Source organism: Nylanderia fulva, unplaced genomic scaffold (genome assembly GCF_048542155.1).
Source record: "Nylanderia fulva isolate GAGA-0341 unplaced genomic scaffold, ASM4854215v1 Scaffold21, whole genome shotgun sequence".
Classification (NCBI taxonomy): Eukaryota; Metazoa; Arthropoda; class Insecta; order Hymenoptera; family Formicidae; genus Nylanderia; species Nylanderia fulva.
This window is the reverse complement of record NW_028190275.1, coordinates 1,813,723-1,830,424: the sequence shown is the minus strand read 5'-3', so window position 1 is coordinate 1,830,424 and position 16,702 is coordinate 1,813,723. Positions and strand designations below refer to the sequence as shown.

Here is a 16,702-nt window from a genome sequence, read left to right as displayed (position 1 = left end):
ACTTTCACTTTTCAGGTAGTCCACCTTCGATTTATCAACTGATATAGATTCATGTAGTCTCCGCCTCAACAGTCCCTTCCTTTTATTCGCGCGAAATTCTAAATAAGTATGTCATCGACGAAATATTTTGAAGACCCACAACTCGAAGTGAGTTTTTGTATTTTTTAGTTTTCATATCTGAATATCTAATCAATTTGCATAAACGCATAATGCGTAAAAAAATTAATCAATCAAGGTTTTAATGTATAAAATGTCTTAACTTTGTATTGGATGAATGTATTGGATGAATAGTTTTGAAAATTGTTAACAATTTTTCTGTGCATATGGTTTTTATACGTTTATGAATAAGTTGGATATAGAGCAACTGAAATCGGTTTAAATTCAAATAAAATATAAATTGTAAATGAAATATACATAGTTTACAACATAAAAGATTCGCAGATTAATTATACAAGTTTATAGGTATTTGAATTTCGCGCTATTGCTTCGCTCGAAAAATTCTCACCAATCAGGACAGTTTATGAAATGGCGCCAGTTTGTATAGTAACCGGTTAAAAGTGCTGAAGAAATTTTGACAATTGTTGATATATTTCAAACAATCAGAGTATTTTCATATAAAATGGCACAGTCTACGCAAATAATAGAGACCCTTGACGATTGTTTTGTGAAAACGGCAACTAATATTATAAAATATTACGGTAAGATTCTAGCAAGGTTAGGAATACATATTAATATACACAGTTTTTTCTACATTTTTACAACAATGCAGTATTTGCATTTTTACAGGTTTCTCTTTTATATTTTCACGATTTAAATGTAGAAGATATAATATAATAAAAACCAGAACAGATATAGTGTTTTATCCTACAAGGATATTAAAAAAATATATATATATTTTCAGCTAATGAAGAAGAAAGGACAAAATTATTGGGACAGTTGAGAGATGTCTTAAAAGAAAGCTGCAACGAATCTGAAAGATTAACAGCTGCAAATGAGATCAGACAGCAACAGGAATTTGCTTTTGACCCAGAAACCAGAAAGGTTGAAGACATTCTAAATGTAAGACAGACTTTTAATTTGAACAGAATTTTCAGTTTCATAAGATTTTACAGTATTCATTGTGTTTACAATAGGAATATAAGGAAGCTTTATCTAATATCAAAGTTGATTCATCGCAATGTAGCAGGTTATTGGAGTATGATCAGCAGATTGAAGGATTACTTCAAGGTAATTGTTAAAGTAGAAATTCTAGTTTAAAATTTATATTTGAGATGTATTCTTTTCTTGAGAATGGCATAAATTTTTTGTGCAATATATACATTTAATAAATTTTTTAGCTAATGCAGATTCAGCGAATAATGTATTGGACGATACAGATGCAGATTTGCGATTGACATGTAGCGAAATAAACGTAATAGATCCAATTACGAAAACAAGGATGACCAATCCAGTGAGAAATACAGTCTGTGGTCATGTGTATGATAAAGAAAGCCTTACTGCAATGTTACAAAAAAATAAAAATACCAGGTGCATTTTTTTACACAATGCTAGATATAAGAATATATACTGCAGCACATATTACAGCATATTTGTATTATGCTTATAGATGTCCTGTGGCAGGATGCACCACTAAAGACTATATAGACTTAAACCAATGTCGCACTGATTTTGTGACAAAAGCGTACCTAGAAAAAAACCCTGCTTAGGTTTGGAAGCAGATGCAATAATTTATGTTAGATGTTTGATAAGACATATTGTAAATGTATATATATAATGCATATATATATATATATATATATATATATTCACAATATGTATTCATAGTATATATAAAATAAATATATAAAATATTTCACTCTTTTAAATCAAATAGAAAGTCATTTTTTTACATTGATTAAAACTTGCTTTAAGTTCAATTAAATATTTTAATATGATATAATACAAGAAACGATATCATATTTATATATAAAAGGTACATATTCTTTAGACAACATATTAGTAATATAATATGTTTAATATTATGATATATAATTTTAATATTTTATTTATAAAATAAGTTGTAAGGTAATTATATAGAAACTGATTTTAATTTGTGTGTTAAATATATTTAACGAAGTCTATCTCGAGTGGCTCACGATTGCAATTCGATTATTTATCTATAATAGAACTAAACGTGCTTACATTCAATCACATCGTTATCAATCGATAATGACAAAGCTCAGGCTATGTTTGTTCTCTTATCAATATTTTTAGTTTTGTCACGCATTCGTATTGTCGGTGATGCATTCGATTGGGACTTTCCAAGATTGTCTGCATCAACTATAATTATCGAAAACATTCACGGATATGTCCCACATGTAGAATCTAGAGTTTATGAGAATTTTGTGCTATCATCAGGACGTCGTCTTTTAGAATATTCGCGCAGGATCAAGCAAGCGTATCGCAGCAACGATTACAATGTCGTTCAAAAACGGCATCAATTTCGAAATAAACTTGACGAGAGTGGTGGATCTTATCGCTCAGCTTTAAAGGATAATGAAGATGAAGATGGCGAAGAAGGGGAGGAAGACGAGGAAGAAGAGGAAGATGAGGGCGACGAGGACAAGCTTGATGACGAAAATATGGATGAAGAATCCGAAGAGCAGGACGAAAACGAGGAAGAAACGGTGAACGAGGAACCCAGCGAGATCTACGATTACGGTTAGTGTTGAAGGACGAAATTCTTGCTGCGTTTTCCAGGTCGCAGCTGCCGTCAGAAGTGGGTCCAGGAATCGCGTGGTGAGATCCGGTTACGTGCCGTCTGGAGGTAAGGTCGGTGAACGCGAGAGACGCGAAGAGGAAGTCGCAAGGATTAGAGGCACCGAGGAATGTGAGGACGAGTCGACGGAACCGCTGCAATATTATGAATACGGTGAGGACATGTCGAGGAGAGAGGATCATCTCGTCCTTTTCTTTTTTTGTTATTTATTTATAGATGGTATCTTGAAATTAAATTAAGAGATTAAAAAGGTCTACTTAGACATGCTAATTTAAATGCAAAAAAATGTATTTATTATAATATGTATATTTAATTTTTTTTTTAAATATAAGTTTTATTTCTTTCATTTTTATCTCAACAAATTTTAATTATGTATATTGTAAATATTATATCATTGTAAAAACAAACATTTTCAGAGACGGAGGTGAGAAATGTTGCTTTCCAAAGCGGCGATAAGTGTCGAGAAGAATTCCTGGTAAAGATGCTTGGAGCGAGTCTTTTTCTTTTGTTGTTGACCTGAGAATTTTGAAGGTACGAAAAAGCATTCGTGCGATATATTTTAAGATAATATTTTAATATTTTAATATTTTAATTTACGATAAATGATAAATACAATAATAATTGTGCGCGCGCTAATAATTTTCCCGTACAAATTTCTCGTTTGAAAAAAGAATTATTTGCAGAGAGTGACAGGATACGCGTGTCTTTATTTATCTAAAATCCGGAGGACAAAAAATGAAGACGCCAAGAGTCAGGATGATTCGATAAATTCGACAGTCTTGAAATTCAACTCCGGCATATATCCGGGTGAATGGCACGAATACGTAACCGAGCTTCGATTTGGTTTCTTTTCTCGAGTTAGGTCACCGACACCGAATACACAACCATCAATGTCTCATGGCCACGCGGTCAAGTTCTCTCTCTTTCTCTCTCTCTACGCGCGTTCTTCATATCTCTTGATCGATCGGATGATGTATCATCTTTCTTAAAACGTTCGCGATATGCTAGCACAGTATTTAACTCGATTATTTAAAAATTTAAAATATTATATTAATTACTTGCGAAATTCAAAGAAAATGTATACATGTTATGTATTGCGTAAGAGTTCAAGTACATATAACGAAATAACGATAGTTAAACTTTATTAAAATAATTAGGTGCGCAACTAAGTTCTCGCTGTTTTTTTTATGAAAATGCAACTTTATTGTGAAAAAATGGTTACAAATGAATCATTCAAAGTATTGCCCATCGTTAGCCACAACTTTTTCCCATCTTTCTGGCAGAGCTCGAATACCGTTACGGTAAAAGTATTCGTCTTTTGAGGCTATCCACGAATCAAGCCATTTTTTGATGTCTTCATATGAGCGGAACTGCTGATCAGCCAGACCATGTGCCATCGAACGGAACAAGTAATAATCGGACGGCGCAATATCTGGGGAATATGGCGGGTGGGGTAGGACTTCCCATTTGAGCGTTTCCACGTAAGTTTTAACGGGTTTGGCAACATGAGGCCGAGCGTTGTCATGCAGTAGAATCACTTTTTCGTGCCTCTGCTCGTATTGTGGCCGTTTTTCGCGCAGTACTCGGCTCAGTCGCATCAATTGAATTCGATACCGTTCCCCAGTGATGGTTTCGTTCGGTTTCAACAGTTCATAATAAATAACACCGACCTGGTCCCACCAAATACACAGCATAACCTTCGCAGCGTGAATATTCGGCCGAGCCGACGACGTAGAAGCATGACCGGGCAGTCCCCATGACTTTCTTTTCTTTGGGTTGCTGTAATGAATCCATTTTTCATCACCCGTCACGATGCGATGAAGAAAACCCTTCCTTTTTTGCCGCTGGAGCAGTTGTTCACAGGCGAAAAAACGACGCTCAACGTCCCTTGGCTTCAAATCATAAGGAACCCAAGTTCCTTGCTTTTAAATCATTCCCAACGCATGCAATCGCTTGGAAATGGCTTGGCGGGTAACTCCTAATGCTGAAGCAAGCTGTTCTTGCGTTTGGCATGGATCCTCATCGAGCAATGCTTCCAATTCAGCGTCTTCGAAGGTTTTTGGCCTTCCTTCACGCGGACGGTCGTCAACATCGAAATCACCGTCTTTGAAGCGACGGAACCAATCACGGCACGTTGTTTCACTTAGAGCAGCATCTCCGTAAACTTTTTGGAGCTCTCGATGCGCTTCAGCCGCCGTTTTCTTCGAATGAAATAAGAAAATCAACACTTCCCGCAAATGACGATTATTTGGTACAAAATCAGACATTTTCACACAACTAAAAGTATATGACGCCAAAACAAAATCATTAACATGTCAAAGCGGTTTGTTTACCATATGTCTAAGCTTGGCTCGTGACGTTTTGGATATGTCAAAATCGACCAGCACTTACTGCTGGAGCCATCTATAGACAAACAGCGGGAACTTAGTTGCGCACCTAATAATTTATAAAATAATTAAAATAACGTGTTAAAAGAATGTCTCTAAATCTTCTATATTTGTGCGACATGAAGGTTCGAGCTCATCGCGGAGAAATGTCAAAAAAAATTTTGGAAATTTAAAATTAAGCGCGACTCGAGAATGATTCACTCTCGAACGCGATCGATCACGCGAAGCTCTGGATCGCGCCGATAGATGGCGCGCCCAGTACTACCGCGGCTGCGCTCGACTTCGCGCCGGCCGATTGGTCGAGATTCCTACCATGTGGTCGCGCGGCGCGGGTGGGGATTGGCCGGCGTGGTCGCGGACGAAAGTAGCGCGTTTTCCTCGTAGTATTATTTACACCGCGGTGCCTAAAGTCGATCGCGACGCGTCTTCGGTCCGGTCCGGTGTCTCGAGGAGTCGTTTCGTCGCGAGCAGAAGAAGAGGAGGAGCCGCGAGTCACGGGAAGCGACGATCTCTCTCTCTCTCGCCGACGACGACGACGTTTCCCCGCGTGCGCTTCGATCGAGGAACCTGTGGATCGACCCGTGAGTGCGCCATGTTCTCGCGTCGCGGCACGTCACCGGCTTGACGTCGCTCGACGGAGCGATTCGCTTTCGACAAAGAGAAGTGGACAAGTGTGTGGTTGACGACGTGGGAGCGCGAGGAAAGGAAAGCACGTCGGCGAGGAGACAAGCATCGACGCGCATCAGTGGAATGTGTGCACGCTGACAGGTAGATATCCGCGCCGCCGCACTTCTCTCTTTCTCTCTCTCTTTCTCAAGTATGCATTGTAGCCTTCTCGCGTCCTCTTTCATCGCGTTGCAGCGTCGTCCTCTTTGTAATTCTCTCTTTTTCTCATCACATTCACGTGCCATCTCGTTTTCTTCTTCTCTCTCTTTACGATATTGTGTCTATTTACGCGGCGTCCTGTCTCTCTCTCTCTCTCTCTGCCACGTTCTCCGGATAACAACTATCTGTCTTCCTTTCTCTATCTCTCTCGAGTTTTGTTTCTCTTCACGGTCGTTTTGTTACGCGCCTTGTGCCGTTCTTTCGCGTTGCGGAATCGCAAACGATGGAGTGAATAAAGACTCTCCTTGAGAACTCTGTGGTTCAAGTTTTCGGACGCCTCGTGTCTTGAACTTCGTGTAAAAGGTTTTATATATTTTTTTTGTTTAAAATTTTTTTTAATTTCTCAAATATTCCTTAAAAATCTACGCATTCTTGACTTTTCGAAACTTGAAGTGTTTCTGCTATTTTTGCATATTTAAAAAAAAGTCTATATATATTTTTTCGAAGCTCTATACAGTGATTTTAAAAAATGGATATTTAATAGTTAAAGAGTCACTCTGGCGGTGTAATAGAAAAAGACATGCAAAGTGAAAGTCCTCATGTAGTCGGACGTGCATTGGAAATATATATACATAGTGATACGTGTAAAATGCAACGAGAGAGTGCAAATGCAATTTTTGGATCAACGATCCGCTATTTCCGCTACATGATTTATCGCAACCAGAAACATTCAAGAAATCGATATCCAATCGATACTTCATCATTGCATTTTTTTATTCGACATTCCGCCTGAAATATTAATGATTAATTAAATTGTGAGCAATGCTTGAAAGAAGATTAATGTACGACTTGTTAATCGTACAAATCCCTAGGTGAGAAATTCTGCGACAAAACATTCTGCGCGTTGAAATATTCTTGCGATTAATATCCGTGAAAAATATAGAATATGACGTAGTTTGCGAGCAATAAAAATGTAAATCGCGCGATCTTTATATTCTCGGACACGACATTTATCAGCGCCCATTTTTTCCGGTTCTCTTTCACGATCGCGATACTTTCTATGCCTTTGAAATAAATTCCCAAGGACGTTATCACGAAGCGTGAATGGCGATAGCGATTATCTCGATCGGGGAGTGCATTCATCGGTTGCCCGATTGGTCTCTTTTCTCGCTCGGATTAAAAAGTCAGAAGCCGGTTGCTTAGCGATTATCTTTATGCTCTTTATAATCGTCATTATATATATATATATATAGCTACGCAAGTTGCAAAATTTAAACTGTATTATCGGAAGAAGATACATCATTATTGGGTATTAAACTTTTTTTTATATTTTATTTCTTTATTTTTTTATTTAAATTAATTTTATTTTTATTTATTTATTTACTTTACATTTTTAACTGATCTTGTTCCTTTTCCTGTTTCGTGCTTTTCTTAGCTTCCTTTAGCATGCCTTCACGACGATTTATTTTGGAAGCTTGTCAAGAGCGCATTGTCGCATCGTATGCATCCTTAGGCCTGAAGCCTGTTCGGTCTGTCCGAAAGAAATACGGCGGTAATAACATTTCTGCTCGCGCGGAATCGCGAGAGAGAAGGACGAGCGAGGGAAAACGGGAGAGAAAGGGCGACGACCCGCGCGATCTTTATCCAATTACACAAACGTAACTCCCACCTGCGTAAAGGATTCCCTTCGCCGCCGTGTCATGTAAATCCCCGCGGCTATATACTCACGCTCGTTAAAAGGCGTATTCCTAGGAGCGAAGGAGAGATGCAGGCCGTATTTCTCTCTCCTTCCTTCAAGGGAGCACTCGAGGATCTCCCGCGATCCCTCCCGATGAATCGCGAACGGATTCCATCGCAAATTCCTCCCAGCCTGAGAGTTCCACAACCAGTGTTTGCTGTTGTCTCAAGAAAATTACGTAGATCATCTTCTAGATCAAACTTTGGCGTCATCTTATCTTCATATAGATAATAAAATATGTATTACCTATATCTGTAGCTTGGATAAAAATAAGTATTGCATACTAAATTATCTAGGATAGTTTTCAGATCATTTTGATTTAGAATCATAGCACACAAAAATATTTGAATTAAAACTTGAGCAGTGAGCGATAAAAATTTAGAAATTAAAATATGAATACTTATATTTTTATATTCCTTTTATAATTCACATTTTTTATAACTGTGTTTACATAAGCAGTCTTAAAAATTATTATTTAGAGAATTATTTAGATGAATCGCCATATATAATTTTATCTTTTATCTAGATATATTTCAAACAAAATCATCTTCATCTTATCTAAGATGAATTTACATATTTTTATCTCAGCTTTATCTTAGCTAATTTTAAAATCCTCCAAGAGTCTCGCGGATGATTGAGAGAATCTCGAGTCGTGGATCTTTAAATCTTGAAAAGACCAGAATTTGAGAGAAGAGAAAGTTTGAAAAATCTAAAGAATGCGTATAGATATTTAATCAATTTAGTATTGTCCTTTAAAGAGAATGTCATTAAGGAACTTGCTTTCTATATATTAACACGTATTAATGATTCATCAATTTTGAGTCACTTTTTATCGATTTAATCTTTGTCGTTTTATTTTTCCGAAAGCACCTGCTTTCTCTCTGTTTTCGACAAATATTATTTTTATTTAACTATTTATTGGCTATACAGAATGAAAAATCCTTAAAGTATATTTCCTACTATACATGCATGTTAAAAAGAACCAAGAGAGTTAAATAATTACAGTTTTCTTAACAATCAAATAATTAAATAAAGATAATATTTGTCGATGAAACAGATAGTGTCAGCATCCCCTTAATCTCTCTTCGTTTCGAGAAGCTAATCCGAGTCTTATTTAAATTTTAGTCGTCTACAGCCAGCTCGTGTGCACGTTGGAATGAAAGAGGGGTTCGACGTCCGGATCTGGATGATGCCGAAATCACGGCGAATCTGACGCCGCATCGCATCAAAACGTTCCCTGCCCGGACCGGAAAGAAACGGCGCGGCTTCCGGTGCTGCATTCGTAGCGGTGGGATATGAGGGAGAGGCGGAAAGGGTGTTTACAGTTCGTCGGAGCTGCTAACGATCGTCGGTACCGATCGTGGACGAGGCGAGGAATCGTCATCGTCGTGCGATGATGATGAGTGAAAGCGACTCGACCGCGACGCTGACGACGACGTCGACGTCGACGTCGACGAGCGTCGCCGCGGACGAAGAGGAGGAAGCGGACTCGGCGGCCTTGACCTTCGACTGCGTCGAGTCCGACATGAACCTGGTCGGACCGAATCCCTGGCTTCCGGCTTACGGTTTCCAGCTGCAACATCATTCCCACTTTCAACCGACACACTTTGAGGATCTACGAGCTAATGGTTCGTACGTTCCCTCTTTCTTCCTGTTATTTTTCTTCACACGCACGTGCGTTCTCTCTTCTTTCCTTGTGTTGTTTTCCTGTCTTTCTTCGTGACGTTCACGTCTGACTTTGCGTCTACTCTTAAAGCGTAATTCAACGTTTTAATTATTTCCGGTATATAATTAACACACATATTATTTAGCTAATTTATTTTGATTTTATCTTAATGTGTTTTTCGTTTCTTTCGTCATAGTTTCGTCATCGTTTTCTATAATTAGAGTTTACTATTTATAATTCTTTGTCTAGATAAGCACAGAAATAATCTCTTGTGGAATCTTGTTTGGATGCAAAAAAAAAAAGATTTTCCCTTTTCTGTTTCACCGCGTGTGAATCTCTATTTCGAGAGCGGGTGTAGAACAACAGACCGGGACTACTGTTAAATCGTTCTTCTCGACACAATTCTAGACGCGATTATAGTGATCTAGGTCGTCACTCACACTAAGCGATTGTGACCCTTTCAGTCCGAAATTACGTATCAGAGCTTGGGAAAGGAAGCGTTATAATATTCATAATACTTGTATTTATTTTTAAGATTAAATTGATTCTAAAGTGTCTTGAATAGCAAATAATATACACTGAAAAAAATCATTGAATTCAAATAAAAATTTATGTAAATAGTTTCATTTATACATTTGTTTGAAACAAATATATTTTTTTCACGGCAAATCAATATTATTAGTTTCAAATAAATGATGTATAAAAGAGTATTGAAATAAATATTTATTTGAGTAATTTAATAATTTTTTTCAGTGTATTGATATATAAGAGATACATCTGTAAAATTGTTATATGTATTATAGCAGATACATTTCTAAATTATTTATTATATTATAAAATATCTTTTATAAGAAATGTATAGTGTGTGTCAAGTTTTAATTGAAATGAATATCGGTATAAAACGACAATGATAAATTGCGATTAAATGAATAGCACATTTGCAGAAGTTTGAGAACGCGCGCGCATTTTTTTCGGCTCCTCTCGTTCACGTTCAAGTAGAAAGCAACGTGTTATTAAAAAACGATCTGTATGCAAAGTCGCCCCATTTTCTAAACCCGCTGGAAATCGTGGTAATAATATCAGCCTCGTCGCTGATATCTAGAGCGTAATAGAAGAGGCGGCGGCAGCTTTGAGATGGCTCCGGGAAATTGTTGGAATTAATGCATTTTGTTTTCTGATATAATACGTGCGAGAAATGTCAATCGGGTATCTTCGAATCAAGGTTTGATCGTGGAAATTAATTAGATTTGAAAATGCACGTGGCAATCGACGAACAAGATTCCCTATAGATTGTTTAATCGTACTTAATGTTTCGAACTTGTCGCAATCTTTTTTAATGAATTTAATAATTAAACAAAGTTTTCTTTTAATAAAAATTGAAGAAAGAAGATTTTGTTCTCCAAATTTATTAAAAAAAGATTGCGACGAGTTCGAAACATTAAGTATGAATTTTTTTGTTCGACTGAATTTTAAGGTTGTATTTAATTAGTTTAGACAACAGTAACGATGACTAATCGATTCGCCATGAGAAACTTAATAGCTCGAGTTTCATGTCACGTGAATTAACGTATCCGATTCACGATCATCGATTAGTAAGCAATCGACTAACAAACAAAGCGAGAAATGGAGAGTGAGTAAGAAGATCGGTCGAGTATATCTGCGCGAGAAAAATTATCCGCTCTGTTTACTCTATCATTTGTTTCGAAAGACTGGTTTAGCATAAAGAAAGTCTCTCGACACGTCTAAGACAGAAATTAATTCTTAAAATTAGAAAAAAATATTACTCAAAAATAAAAATAATTGATCGCAATGCGTCGCATATTATAATTCAATTATGATATAATCATCTTTAATAAATTATTTTAAAATTCCTCCTTAGAGATAAAACTAACAATAAGTAATTCTCGGATGCACTCAAGAAGTTGGGATTTAGAGAAGGGGAAAAAAAACATTTTAGTTCGAGATAAAGATAAAAAAGATAAAAGTTGAAGAGAAGCTCTTTGGCATTCTGGAGGGTTCTGGCACGTATGCATCATCGCTCTATCGCTAATATCCGCTGAAAGGCTCTTGAAAAGATCGGCTAGTCGAGCTGATTATTTTTATGTAAGTCCCGACGCGGTTTATTCTCGTCCGTTAGTCACGGAAAGGCAACAGGCAGCAGACGACTGCAACAGGTGGCTCCGCCATAACGTTGCATCGTGGTGCGTGCATCCGCACTCGTGCAAGACAAATTGCGCTTCAGCGAGATCCGCTCTCGCAATCGCTGAAGAGGAGAGAGGCGAGATCCGGCCTCACATGGTTAGAGACATTTAATTCCATTTAATGACGTCTCTTCTTTCATTGACGTGTCTAACGTCGCATTTGGAACTTGCGGGGAAAGCAAATGTTTCGGTCTCTCCATTACCGGATGTGTCGAATTTGCAGCAAAAACATCTCTTCTTGCGTAAATTCCATCGGAAATCTATTTTAGTTTATAAGATTTTTTTATTTTTTATTTCAATCAAACTGACTATACACAGAGAGAATTTTCTCTTAGAATTTACTCCGAAAATCATGGTAATCATGGACAATATGAGGAATTTTATAAAAATTTTTCCGATTAATATTTACCACAATAAAAATAGTAATATTGACCACAATAAAATATAAAATATGTTCCATGAATTTTACTATGTACATACTAAAATTTATTATGTATAATTCACTATGTATATCTACTATGTATATATTAATATTTTTTATTGTGATGATTTTCAGGGTAAATTCTAAAAGAAAATTCTCTCCGTGTATTATTTTGTTAAATCGTACGTTTCGACCATAGGTTTTGGCCCTTTTCAAGTGTTGTAAGCTTTATTTCTTTTACACAATGTTCAGATCTTTACGGTTAAGATTTAATCCTATTATAAGTGTTAAGTATATTAGGATTTAGTCACATTACAAAATATTTAATAGACCTACTTTGAAAATCGCCCACTCATGAAAAGGACCAAAACCGATGGTCGAAAATCGTAGTGTACGATTTAACAAAATAATATAGTCAGTTTGGTTGAAATAAAAAATAAAAAATTTATTAATTTTACGATTTACTTCTATACTGCTATTTTAGTTTTCAATAATTATATTTAATTTAATTTAATTGAGATTAATATATAGTAAACAGAGTACAATTCTTTGCGCGCACATGTAATATTTCTGAGGAATGCGCTTGCTCTGATGATTCAAGATGTGACGGAAATCAGGTGCATTTGTACACAGACATATACATAAGAACGCTTCTTGCGTCACTCGAACTAACCAGCTCTATAATTATTGGGATTAATTGATCGGTCGAGCGATCAAATGATTCAGTGCGTGCCGATCGTGCTATTTGTGTATCTTGGATTCGCGTACAATCGATTGCAGATGACTCGCAGATGTCTTCGATTGATCTTTCAAGTATTTTGCTCAATATTTATAATTTTTTCAAGACCAACATTTTTACGCCATGCGTAATATGTAGCAATTATTACATAATTAATTAAACATGATAAATTGTCGATATAAAATGTACTTGACTCGTCAAAAAAACATACATGTCAAATGTAAATTTTATCATATTAATATACGTTATATACTCTTCTCGCGCTCCATTCATTAATCTCTCGCGCTCTGACTTGCAAATCACTCTGGGATCGCGATTTCAGGCATTCTCGATGCAGATGTGCAAAGTTTATTTTGATAGCATTATCGTCGCCCACTCGCGTGGAAAGTTACATATGCGACCTCTCGCAGGGAAAGCTTCTCCATCTCGGTTCTCCGCGCATCTATTCAACTATTTATTCCTATCTTTTTTTTTTATTATTATCCGCGTACAAACTTTCACGTATATATCTTATTTTAGAAATCTCCGCGAAAAAAATACGGAGCGGAAATTCGGAATCCTGCGTTGATTTTCCTCGATTGGTTTCTCTGATCGTATAAAAGTATAAATCAGCTGGAAAGAAGAGAGAGAGAGCAACGCACGATGCAAATGTTGCAGCGCGATTTTATTACGCAACTATTTCAATAAGATGAAGGGAGATAAGAGAGAAGAGCGAGCGCCTGTGACTTTTCCGCGAGAGAACGCGCGCTCGCTCGCGGTTTAGAATGCATTCTAGCGTTGCACCGCACCGTGCAACTATGCAACATCCCGTTCCCAGCGAACGGCTAACTGTTCACGCCATCATTCATCGCGCATCGTGACGGGAGAAGGCGGGAACGTATACAAAACTTTACACGAGAGCGGCCAATTGACCATTGTTAACCCATTCTATATTCGCGGTAATTTTTATCGCGATATTTCGTCTTATTTCTCAGTTTCACTCTCTCGGCTTGAATTAGAAACAAATTCATACTTATCAGACGTCAGTGGAATAAAATCATTCAGAAAACAGGGCGTCTAGCGGTCAGGGAAATCTGGAAAACCGGGCATTGTCAGGGAATTTTAGAAATCTGGAATTGTCAGGGGAAAAGTCAGGAAATTTTACTATTTATTTGGATTTTTTCATACTATTCTACATTTGTCTCAATAATTGGAAATTTTTTATTAAATAAATATAAACTTTTCCTTGGTGTGTTCGTTCATTTATATTTTCATCGTCGTGCTATTTTATTGCAATGTGTTTTATAGAGATCAAGCTAAAAAATTTGATACAATATAAATAAAAAAGGTGATTATTTAAATAGTTTACAGTGACATGTTTGTTTCGATTATCTTACATAATGAAGGATTTCATGATGTAACATTTAATTGATTTATTATATATATATATGTGTAAATTATATATTTGGAAGAAATAATATTAAAAAGTCAGGGAAAAAAATGAATTTCTGGTCTTGGAAAATCTGAAAAAGTCAGGGAATTTTTTTCATTGAGTCTGCTGAATTCCCTGGAAAAGGAGAGAGGGAGGCAGGACGTGTTTAGGTCAATGTGCGAACCGTTAGCCATTGCACAGATGTCCAAGTGCTCGTGTGAGTGCACGTGTATACAATACTTTACTTGAAGTGCATCGCGCGTGATATTTTCAATTCACTCTCCGTAGCGGAACTAGTTTCTCGATCTTTTTGCTCGCGGGTCTTCTTCAACCTGAGGTTTGCGAATAACGGATATAGACCCACAAGCTTCTCTCGTACTGTCAAATACATCTCTCCGATGGTCAGTGACTTCGAACGAAGCAGAGCCATTATGAACAAATGTGTTTACGTTTCTAGAGTTTGTCAATACAATTATGAAACTATGCTTTGTCGTGAGAATTTAAAAAAAAATGCTCTATTCGGTTAGGTATTATATACTTTACACAGGATATGAATGGAAATGTTGGATCACGCAAGTATTTTTTTTTATTGAAAAGTTTGTAGAATGAGCAAATTTTAATTCTCACGACAAAGCATAATCTCGTAACTGTATATGTAATCTAGAAACGTTAACATTGTTTATCTATAAGCACAAACATTATCTGATGATTTCTGGCCTAAACATCACTGGATTTTTCTAAGAAATCAAGCTTAAATCTATTTTTTCAAAATAAGATTAATTTAATCTTATTTGTAATATTTTGATTATAAATATTTTGTCAATATTCTTTTAATGAAATATTTTACGATATTTTATAAATTTAACTACGAATTATATTAATAAATATTTAATATAAAAGTTTCAAAAGAAAATGCAATTTGTTAAAATTCTAAGGAAAGAAGAGACTTTATATACCTATTAAAAAGTGACGACACTTTTCGAAAAGCATGTGTGTAAATCTAAAAATGTCTTAAACCAACTTTGACCGAGAAAGTTAAAACAAGAGGTGAATGATCTTCCAGTTATGTTATCTTTTAATGCAATAATGGTTACATTTCTCTCGATAACGAATGAGTCACGAGCTCCCGTCACGAATTCTAAGTTGCTTTTGTAAGAGGACAGTTACTCTTGACGAAATTACAAGATACCAATGACGAATTCATCTTGTTTATTTGATTGAAAATTCGCATGAAACAATAAAATAATACACGCAGAAAGTGTCATACATAAAATCCAGTATACACAATCTATGATTGATACATAAATAAATAGAAAAAATAAATCTTTATTTAATGGAAAATAGATATCTGAGGAGATTAATTTAATATTTATGAAATAATTTTTATTAAAGTACTTGGAAATATTTATATTTATTTTTGAAATCTATGTGTTTGTTCTGCACGTTATTTATATTTAAGAGTTCATACTTTTATTGAACTTGAATTTTGACGTAAAATTATTATTAAATAGAAATATTGCTGCTTACAGATACGGTGCTAGTACAACAAACAGATTTTCTGGAGACAATTTTGGAGGAGACGTCCGACGATCTTCAGAGCGATTCCGATCGCAGTGGAACGACATATTGGCTGGGGTCCGATTCGGAAACCGAGAGTGTGAATTCATATCAAGGCGAAGCAGAGATCCACAGGTACACATAAAAATTCTAATCACTAACACAGATATATTAATATACATATACATGCATATATACGTAATGCATGTATACATACTGCGATGATGCGATTGATATTTATTAATATTTATATAGCGGTGTGCGCTAAAAGATTATCTTATAAAATCTAATTTTTTTTTTTACCTAAGCTAATATCGCAAGAATAAGACATTGTTCTGTCACAGTTGTTTTACTTTCTCTTCTCAGCAACCTTATATTTTGTATTATTAGAGAATTACGGGAATTACGGGAATTATACCACAGACTCGATCGTATCTGACACGATTATTACAGCATCGACATTTTAATTAAGAAATCGAAAATTTAACTTTAGCTTTCTTTTACTAAAAATCTAGCTTTAGAGTATACTAAGCTATGCATATATTAGTATTTATTGATATTATTAACATAATTGAATCTAAATTATATATGTGTAAAATATTTATTTCAAAGAACTGAATTATATGTACAATATAATTGTATTACAATTAAATATCATTCCATCATTCTTATTGTTTGATTCGCGCCTTTGAGCGCGCAGTCATTGTAACACGTTGCTTCACGTGGTTGCAGCATTGCAGGGGCACTTACTTTCTCTTTTTAACGTGTGTGCTTCGAGTTAATGTTCCGCAAAAAAAAAAAACGCAGATGCAAATTGGTGCTAAAAATGGACGAATAAATTATCTTTCATAATTATGCTAAATAACGTGTTGTCGGAAATACAACGTCGTAAATTTAACTTTATTAATGAATAAAAGCTTGTGTCGATTCCCTTTTATCTCTGCTAGCTATCTTTCTTAAGGATATAAATGTTAAAAATCGATTAAATGACAAATTCAA

The 16,702-nt window shown here is 35.7% G+C and overlaps 3 protein-coding genes and 1 long non-coding RNA gene across 5 annotated transcripts in view; 3 read left to right on the top strand and 1 right to left on the bottom strand.

Annotated features, from left to right (window-relative positions):
• The first annotated feature begins 28 nt into the window (after positions 1–28).
• On the top strand, positions 29–2,126 carry LOC114930185 (E3 SUMO-protein ligase NSE2). The gene is made up of 6 exons (XM_029301945.2): positions 29–147; positions 463–698; positions 902–1,059; positions 1,134–1,227; positions 1,338–1,527; positions 1,607–2,126. Exons 2-6 carry the CDS (start codon positions 620–622, stop codon positions 1,704–1,706), a joined length of 621 nt encoding a protein of 206 aa, XP_029157778.2. The 5' UTR covers positions 29–147; positions 463–619; the 3' UTR covers positions 1,707–2,126.
• LOC114930187 (uncharacterized) lies at positions 2,117–3,887 on the top strand. 2 transcript variants are annotated; one of them, XM_029301948.2, is made up of 4 exons: positions 2,117–2,666; positions 2,740–2,911; positions 3,175–3,289; positions 3,442–3,887. In XM_029301948.2, the coding sequence occupies exons 1-3, from the start codon at positions 2,226–2,228 to the stop codon at positions 3,276–3,278; spliced, it is 717 nt and encodes a 238-aa protein (XP_029157781.2). In that variant the 5' UTR covers positions 2,117–2,225; the 3' UTR covers positions 3,279–3,289; positions 3,442–3,887. The 2 variants fall into 2 exon arrangements, with proteins under 2 accessions (XP_029157781.2, XP_085338630.1); XM_085482504.1 differs by lacking the exon at positions 2,740–2,911 and having other exon boundaries at positions 2,197–2,700.
• A 117-nt stretch (positions 3,888–4,004) lies between these two features.
• On the bottom strand, positions 4,005–5,388 carry LOC146723296 (uncharacterized). The gene is made up of 2 exons (XR_014924634.1): positions 5,092–5,388; positions 4,005–4,959 (listed from the first exon to the last, which is right to left on the bottom strand). It is a non-coding gene; the product is annotated as an uncharacterized LOC146723296 (long non-coding RNA).
• Positions 5,389–5,504: 116 nt separating this feature from the next.
• Positions 5,505–16,702, top strand: part of LOC114930183 (uncharacterized) — a 48,595-nt gene continuing 37,397 nt past the window's right edge. The window contains 4 exon segments of the mRNA XM_029301933.2: positions 5,505–5,913; positions 8,834–9,336; positions 15,676–15,806; positions 15,808–15,838. Coding sequence (XP_029157766.2) covers positions 9,102–9,336; positions 15,676–15,806; positions 15,808–15,838 — 397 coding nt within the window. The 5' untranslated portion in view covers positions 5,505–5,913; positions 8,834–9,101.

What these genes read in the sequence shown, in the direction of transcription:
- LOC114930187 (XM_029301948.2), top strand. Translation starts at nt 2,226, where the DNA reads ATGTTTGTTCTCTTATCAATATTTTTAGTTTTGTCACGCATTCGTATT. An exon ending in ACGAAAACGAGGAAGAAACG is followed by an intron (nt 2,667 to 2,739) that starts GTGAACGAGGAA and finishes TGCGTTTTCCAG; the next exon opens with GTCGCAGCTGCCGTCAGAAG. An exon ending in GCTGCAATATTATGAATACG is followed by an intron (nt 2,912 to 3,174) that starts GTGAGGACATGT and finishes AAACATTTTCAG; the next exon opens with AGACGGAGGTGAGAAATGTT.
- LOC114930185 (XM_029301945.2), top strand. Translation starts at nt 620, where the DNA reads ATGGCACAGTCTACGCAAATAATAGAGACCCTTGACGATTGTTTTGTG. An exon ending in GATTGAAGGATTACTTCAAG is followed by an intron (nt 1,228 to 1,337) that starts GTAATTGTTAAA and finishes TAAATTTTTTAG; the next exon opens with CTAATGCAGATTCAGCGAAT. An exon ending in CAAAAAAATAAAAATACCAG is followed by an intron (nt 1,528 to 1,606) that starts GTGCATTTTTTT and finishes TTATGCTTATAG; the next exon opens with ATGTCCTGTGGCAGGATGCA.